The 8,987-nt window shown below is 36.6% G+C and overlaps 1 protein-coding gene across 1 annotated transcript in view; it reads left to right on the forward strand.

Moving 5' to 3' along the window:
• The window catches only part of LOC115222610 (adenylate kinase 7-like), an 80,076-nt gene extending 77,447 nt beyond the window's left edge, over positions 1-2,629 (forward strand). Inside the window, exon 17 of the mRNA XM_029792912.2 lies at positions 2,442-2,629. Within this exon, the coding sequence (XP_029648772.1) occupies positions 2,442-2,480 (39 nt within the window). The 3' untranslated portion in view covers positions 2,481-2,629. The remainder of the gene's footprint in view (positions 1-2,441) is intronic.
• Positions 2,630-8,987: the final 6,358 nt, after the last annotated feature.

Raw genomic sequence — 8,987 nt, forward strand, 5'->3', positions numbered from 1 at the left:
TTTGTCTGGGATTGTGTCTGTTGATTGCAGGATATAATTCTTTTCATTGTTCTAGTACAGAGACGACAGGGTAACACCATAGTAGGATGGTGAGGGGGAGGGGTGCTATACTAAGAGAAGTAAAGCTAAGTTAGGAGGCATGAACAGGTTGAAGAAAGACATGGTACTCGAGAAGTTAGCAAATAGCAATGTGGGAAACCAAAAGCTAAGAATGAAATTTTTGTCCAGTAATTCCAAAATTAAGAATTCCATTTACCAGTGTAGAATTTCTTCCGGTACCGATGTCTTCTTCTATATAGGTGTGACAACTTTTCAGTTATCCAAGAGAATTTCCAATCATTATTCGACTTTCCGAGATAAGAAAAAACGACATGGTACAGGACTGAGTAAATTAGTTTGGCGTCTTAAAGACAATAACATGACTTTCAAGTTGGATTGGTTTATATTGTCTGTATCCTTTCCTTTTGATAAGGGCAGAAAATTTTGTAACATTTGTAATTCTGAACTCTTCTATATCCTTTTCGCCAAGGTTCCCCTAGTAAACACACTCATAGAAAAATCGTATAAATGTAAGCATTGGCAAAAACACACTTACCACTCATATAAATGATATAGATAACCACTGTAGTTTTAACAATTAGCTTCACGTCCACACCACTGCCATAGACAAATTCTTTCCTATGCTTTCGAACTTTCTTTCTGCTCTGTTATATGTTCCATTGCTACTAAATATCTTTGACGTATGTTTATATTTATATATATATATATATAACACACACAATCAAACACACAGACACAAATTTTACACCTTACTACTAAGTATACTTGACGTTTGTCTCCCTCACACACACAATAACACATACACACACAGAGACACAAATGCAGTTATATACACACACTCATACACATACACAAACACTCGCACTCATTAACACAAGCACACACCCGCACATCCCCATACATACGGCATACATATTGTCCCCTACCTATTTTTACTACTTCCTCCTTCTACCCATTTTTGACGTCATTGCTTATGACGGATTATTTTAAAAAAACACTCATTGTCACTGTGGTCATCATGTAGGCAATCATCAAAAATTCTGTTCGTCTTCTGACTGAAAGCGGCTCCTTATCTTTCCTGATGAGAAGATGGCATAATGCACCATTTATTCCTTCGGAATTAAAAGTATGCCGTCTTCGAAACATGTGTCGAGAGTAAAGGAATTTTGTTAAAATCTTCGTTCGACTCCATTCTTCCATTTATATATATATATATATATATATATATATATATATTACGGAGATGTACCTGCATAGCAAGTGACCTGATCTGAGATCGTGTGCTGGAACGAAAACAATTGCAGCATGGAAGGTGTTTATAAGCCATTTAAGAAACACACAAAAACGTTAGATTCACTTCAACATTTAAATTTAATTTGTCAAAATATTTTCGTCGCTTTGAGACCGCGACCTCTTCACTGACAAAATTCCAAAAGTAAGTAGGCATTAAAAATTGGTGCTAAAATCCATATTCCTTTTACAAATTTATTGAAACAAATGATACATGTTCTTTATTACATGGGAAAATGAAAGTGAATCTTCATATGTCAATGTAAGCAGCCGTGGCGTCAACCAGTTTCCCCAAACGGTCCGAAATAGAACGAACAACCTTCTCAAGGACGTCGTCTGGGATATCACTGAGAGTCTCCTGAATCCGTGTCTCCAAGTCCTCCAGTGTGCGAGGTTTTGTCTTGTACACCTATTTTTATGTAATCCCACAGATAAAAATCACATGGAGTGAAATCTGGACTTATTGGAGTTGTAGACTTCTGAACTTCTGCGGTTACAGTCTTCAGACTTTTTATCTTGCGCATAATGGGGCTTCCACGGACGAAAATTCGATTCTTTATGCAACACCGTACGTATTGTGTGTCTTGTTAGTTCAATTTCAAGAGCTGCTTGATGTGTTGATTTTTGCGGGCTGCATTTAAACATATCTCGCACTGTTGTCATGTTCTCCACTGATTGGGATGTGGTTGGACTGCCACTTTCTCTTGCATCGCTCACAGAGGCCTCGTGGTCATCAGCTTTGCATGAGAACTTTTTATTCTTTCCAGACGAAGTGTTGCATGCCACCATCTCTGAACCAAAACATACTTCATAGCATGCTGCTATCTTAGCTCGCCCCTGAACAGTCAAGCGACCGGTCATCTGGAAAATAAGAAATAAGATATAAGACAAAAAGAAAATAAGAAATCTCCATTAGTGTTGTCTGTTTAAAAATGCTTTCGTCATGATTTCAGTGATACTAAAAATTCTATAAGCAATTTCTAATGCCTAGTTACTTTCCACTCACCCTGTATATATATATATGTGTGTGTGTGTGTGTGTGTGTGTTAATGATGTATTATTTATTAATTTATCTTCTTTTTCTCCTTCAGGCTGAATACATATTCAAAAATAATCCACAGGTGGATTAATAGTGATTAACGTCTTACCACCATTGAAAAGCCAAGTTTCCGTTCTGAAATTTTCTGCAAGAAACTTACTGGCTTTGTTTGTACACGTTTTTTCCTTCTTTTTTTACTACATTAACAGGTATTCACTTATAATCAATAAATAATATAAAACCGTGACATATGTTCTTGTTGTTGCCATAAATGTTTCTCTTCGTATAAAAGGCGTTGCAGTCATAAACATTCAAGACACGCATGACTGAATAATTCTGGACGTAATCCAGCAGGTCGTTGCCCAACATCCATGGCCGATGATAGGCACGGAAACAAACTGAAGATAACAAGTTTGGTTCTTTTACCAGTCCTCCCTCCTTCTCTGATTGTCCAATGTTGGCGCTGGAGCATTACTGTGTCGGAATCTGAAAAATACTATTATCCTGTTCAGCTTCTTGTTTGCCATCATTCGTAAATACAGCACCAAGATATTTAAACTTCCCAAGTTGCTTCAATGATGTTGCAAGAAGCCTCCAACCGATCCTTATCCGCATGACAATATCAATGAAACTATGCTAAGTCAACTAATTTTGACATAATATAAACCAAAGTAATTTAGAAAGGAGTCTTGCATTACAGATTTCATGAGTGAAATGCTTAAATTCTGTCTTTGGCTTTCCTATGATATTGACCAGCGTCACTCTTTCTCTATTTCCCTGGTAATTTTGCTACTAGAAACCGAAAAGGTTCACAAATTATCCCAGAGTATTTCTCGGCTAAAGGTCATACCAAAATGATAAGACTAGCAAAGCACAAAGCGCCGTTCTTTGCTCAACTAACTGCCATACAGAAGTAACAAGTTATGAAAAACCAACCACTTGAAAATAATTATCGAATTGTATCATTCACCACCCAACAAAACATAGTTCAATGAGGTGGACGTAATTCTGGATATTAGCCATAAGTTGTTTCGGAACTTGGCTAGGCGACAAAACTTTAAAAAGTTAATTAGATACACATACGCAGTGAAATTTACTTGTTGACTAAAACGAAATTTCTGAATCATCAAAGATGATATTGTTTTAGGCAAACTAACAAATAGCGTGAACGCTAATGCAGGATAATCCATTTTTATTTTTGAAACGTCAGGAGTCTGAAGCGAGTGTGCAGGTCGCATATTCATCACTGAAGAAGAAATTTAGAAGTTTTTCATTGAATTTTTTTCAGGAGCTAAACCTTGATAACATTGTTGGAGAGCGGTTTCCACTTTGCAGGAAATATGAAAGATGTTCAAAGAGTTTTTGCTATAAGGATAATGGGAAGTTCTCTATTTGTCCTTAATGTCCATTGTTACCACCCATTCTCAAGTTACAATGACAAATACTGAATTACTCAGATCCTCTTCCGACTTACTAAACGCCAATCCTAAATGATGTACTCTTATCAAAAGCATCACAGTAGGAGGAGAGCAAACCCCACTTCTCTCCAAATACATACACACACACATTAATAACAACTAGCTGGACCCGTGAAAAGTTCACGGAAAATATGAAAAATGTAAACGCGTGTAAATCGTGTGCCGGTGCCATAAGAAATGTTTCTATGTTGTGTGACAGTTACAGAATATAGAAAGAAGGGTAAAACCGATAACTATATAATCCAACCAAAATATCTCAGTTACACAAACGTAAACAGAATTACTATTTAACCTTAGAATGCATCGTACATATTCAAAGAAACTTCTTGGTTTAGGGGCACGGAATGTTCTTCTGGTATTCTTTTATTCTTTTACTTGTTTCAGTCATTTGACGGTGGCCATGCTGGAGCACCGCATTTTAGTCGAAGAAATCGACCCCTGGTCTTAATCCCTGTAAGCCTGGTTGCTTATTCTATCAGTCTCTTCTGCCGAACAGCTAAGTTACGAGGACGCAAACACACCAACATCGGTTGTAAAACAATGGTGGGTGGGGTGGCAAACACATACACACGTAAAAATATTATATATATATATATTCAAGTAAAGGTAATAAACCTCATTAAGAGATAATAAATCCAATGAAAATACTGGTTAGTTACCAATTTATAGAGGTGATCAACTATAAGGTAACCATATAAACCGTGGTTCAACTCAACACCCCTAATCATACCCCGCAAATTACGAATAAAACCCAGGTAATTAAGATAATCAATCTCTCAAATAAAGAACTTACACCTAACGAAATAAGCATTCTTTCCAAAGGACTTAAATTTACCCCAACCCCACAACGCTTAAATTACTATGAAACGAAAGACGATATTTCGGAATTTTGTAGGAAATTAAGACTTGCCGAGGAATATCACATCAAGCAAATGGATGACGAATCAATAGCTAGAAACAACATGACTACATCCCCACCAAGGGAAAGAATAAAGCCTTAGATCGCTATTGTGACTACATAACTAATTTCCCTTTTCAATTCACCAATGAGCAAAATACAGACCAAACTTCAACAAAAGAGAATGGAACGACCTCATCAAACTAAGAGAAGGTAAAACCATAACAATCAAGTTGGTAGATGGGGGCAACGCGGTAATATTAATGAACACAAATGATTATAAAATTTAGTACTATCCCTATTAGGAGATGAGACATACTAGCTAGGGGTCTAACATTATAATCAACCAAAAATAATGAATATCCTCAGGACATTAATCAACACATACCGAGAAGGACTCACGGACAAGGAGTACGATTACATTACTAACTTTAAGTGCAAATCAAATTTGTTCTACAGTATCCCTAAAGTCCACAAAAGCCAAATAATTAGTGAAACATGCAAAAAATCTATTGACATACTCATCAAAATCCCTTCACCAAATGATCTTAAACTTAGACCGATAATAGCAGGCCCAGCATGTGAAACTCACCACCTCAGCAACTTCTGAAACCTTTCCTTAAGCACATCAAAAGCTATGTAAGAGACGATATAGACATGCCTCCCCAAAACAGTCAACGAGAAAACCCTACTAGTATCCTTCGACGTAATTAAGCTTTATTCAAACATCCCCCCACACCCTAGGAATAGAAGCGATTACTTTCTGGCTAAACAATTACTCCTTTGAACTTCCAACTCGCATAAATAAAGATTTATTTCAGAAAACAATTACTTTATTTTAAAATAATGACTACTACAGACAAAGATCGGGATCAACGAATGGTACACGTACTGCGCCTTCTTTTGCCAACCTAGTAATGAGATAGCTCGAAATAATACTTTACCAGAAAACACTTGAGACATGGAAACACTTTCTCCACCTATATCCAGAACAACTGGAAAAGATATCTCGACGACTGCTTCATCCTCTGAGATGAAAGTATAGAAAAACTTGAGGAATTTAAAATACTACTAAATGGAATTAATGAAAACATTCAATTCACGATAGAACATAACCAAGAAAAACTACCATTTCTAGACATCCTCATTAAGAAAGTCAGCAACAAAATAGAGACAGATATCTATTATAAACCGACAGACTCAAAGCAGTATCTACCATTTGACTCATGCCACCCAAGACACACTAGAATAAATGTCCCTTTCTGTTTAGCCAGAAGGATTTGTACCATAATATCAGACACAAACACCCGACACACACGTCTCCAGGAACTCAAAACTACACTCATAAATAGAAATTATTCACAACCCCTAATAGACAATGCAATTCAACGAGCACTTAAATTAAATATAGAAGACCTGAGACAACTAAAACCAAAAAAGAAAAATTAAAAACCCTAACCCTACATCTCTACACACAACCCACTTAACAATGAGGCCTTCAACACCTTACGCCAAAGCACAGACCCAAAGATGAACCGAATCCTTCAAACGTACACCATCATAAAAAGTAAACAGCAACCAAAATCCTTATAAAAGATTTTAACACAAGCTAAACTGCATCCAATAACAACCACAAAATCAACAGTTAAAAATGTAGAAAGCCCAACTGCGGAATCTTAGTAGAAGGTTCGGAATACACATTAGAACAAAGCCATCATTTTACCATCAGAACAAACTTAATTTGTGCATCGGAAAACTTAATTTACGTGTTAACATGTGCAGGGTGCAATAAGCAATATATTGGCCATACAAAAAACAGCCTAAGGATGGCAGTACATAAATCCCAAATCCTGAATACAAGAAAATACCTGTCAGCGGCCACATAGACAGATGTGCTTCAAATAAAAATCCCAAATTCACAATTTTCCCACTTTACCAATTCAGTAACAACGAAACTTTCACTCAACGTCATAATAAAGAACTCTATTTTATTAGAAAATTCGGACCAAGTTTAAACACCCTGGGCCAGGAACATTAAAACCATATAGTGGTCTTCTGAAAAGAAACATGGAATTATCTAACTACCACTACCACCACGATCACTACTACTACTACTACTACTACTACTACAACCACCATGGTCACTACTATTACTACTACTATCAACAGTCTTCCACTGCTGCTGATAACGGTCACTTCTACTGCTGTTGCTGATGCTGCTACTACTTCAGCCAATGAATTGTTACTACAACTCCAACAACCACCATCATGACACTACTACTACGACCAACAGTCACTGCTATTACTGCTACTTCGGCCGCTAGTCATTTTCACAATTACAGTCAACGCACAAGACAGCCTTTATGCTCCCCCCCCCATAAAACACCACCACTTGGACTCTGTTGAGACTAGTAAGAAACAATTATGAAATTTTTTATTACACTTAACTTTTAGAATATTTTTGATAAGGTTCGTTTTTTCAAGAAGAACCGAAACATGTAAAATCTCTAAGAAAATTAAAATTTATCTTATATAATGGCGTTTTCAAACTTCTTATATATATATATATATATATATATATATATATATAAAGAATAAAGATCTCTGACAGCTGTTTCGATTCAGTAATTTTTCGATAATTAATTAATAAAATTAAGATCATTATAAGATGAATCTCTTCAGAAGTAGTAAAGAAATAGCGGTTAGAAATACACATGTTGAGATAACAGATATGAAACCGTTAACTAATATAGCCTTTATACAAATAGAGCCGGTTATGGAAGGCCCCAATCCAACATAGAGGGAGAAGGTAGTGTATATTTCATGTCTTTAAGAAATAAAGAAAAGAAGAGATTAATACAATTTTATAGGGTATTGAGAAGGAGAAAAAGAAAAACGCATGTATATATATAAATATATAATAATGCCATATAAAATCATACTAATACCCTATGGAGGCGCATGGCTCAGTGGTTAGAGCGTCGAGCTTACGATCGTGAGGTTGTGAGCTCGAATCCCGGACCGGGCTGCGTGTTGTGTTCTTGAGCAAGACGCTTTATTTCACGTTGCTCCAGTTCACTCAGCTGTAGAAATGAGTTGCGACGTCACAGGTGCCAAGCTGTATCGGCCTTTGTCTTTCCCTTGGATAACACTGGTGGCGTGGAGAGGGGAGGCCGGTATGCATGGGCGACTACTGGTCTTCCATAAAAACAACCTTGCCCAGACTTGTGCCTCAGAGGGTAACTCTCTAGGTGCAAACCCATGGTCACTCATGACCGAAGGGGTCTTTACCCTTTACCCTATAAAATTGTATTAATCTCTTCTTTTCTTTATTTCTTAAAGACATGAAATATACACTACCTTCTCCCTCTATGTTGGATTGGGGCCTTCCATAACCGGCTCTATTTGTATAAAGGCTATATTAGTTAACGGTTTCATATCTGTTATCTCAACATGTGTATTTCTAACCGCTATTTCTTTACTACTTCTGAAGAGATTCATCTTATAATGATCTTAATTTTATTAATTAATTATCGAAAAATTACTGAATCGAAACAGCTGTCAGAGATGTTGTCATATTTTATAATTAATAAATAGTATTTTATTATATCACCATTCTTATTCTTTATATATATATGACGGGCTTCTTTCAGTTTCCGTCTACCAAATTCCCTCACGAGGCTTTGGTCGACCGAGACTATGGTAGAAGACACTTTTAAACTATAGAGTTAAATTTCGTGCAGCCACCTTTTCGCAACTTTTCTCCCCCCCCCCATTTTCTAGGGGGTATTACCCATTTTTCTGGGCTCTTTTCACAGCTGTACCTAGTTCGAAATTTGCATTAGTTTTTGTATGAAAAGAAAAAGGAAGGGAGGGGCGGCTTGTTTGTAGATTATAAAGAAAAAGTTAAACGTGTCTGAAAAAAAAAAGATGGTCTTTCGCCACCCTCAACCAAAAGACACGAAGAACTATGGAAGAAGGCGAATAAGTACCGGGCGTGGGGGAAAGAAGAGAGAACTAACAGTCGATCTTTCTAGAACTCCCAGAATAAAAACGTAAACACTTAAAAGACTTTCCCTCTTTTCGTTACGAAATGTCTTTCCCTCTTCTTCATTGCTAAAAGTAAAGAAGCTGGAAAATATCGATCGTATTTCAGTCTAATTTTCATTGTAAATTTCCTTTCTCTGTCTCTATCGCTTCACTCTTTTTCTCTATGGTTAAG

Source organism: Octopus sinensis, linkage group LG20 (genome assembly GCF_006345805.1).
Source record: "Octopus sinensis linkage group LG20, ASM634580v1, whole genome shotgun sequence".
Classification (NCBI taxonomy): Eukaryota; Metazoa; Mollusca; class Cephalopoda; order Octopoda; family Octopodidae; genus Octopus; species Octopus sinensis.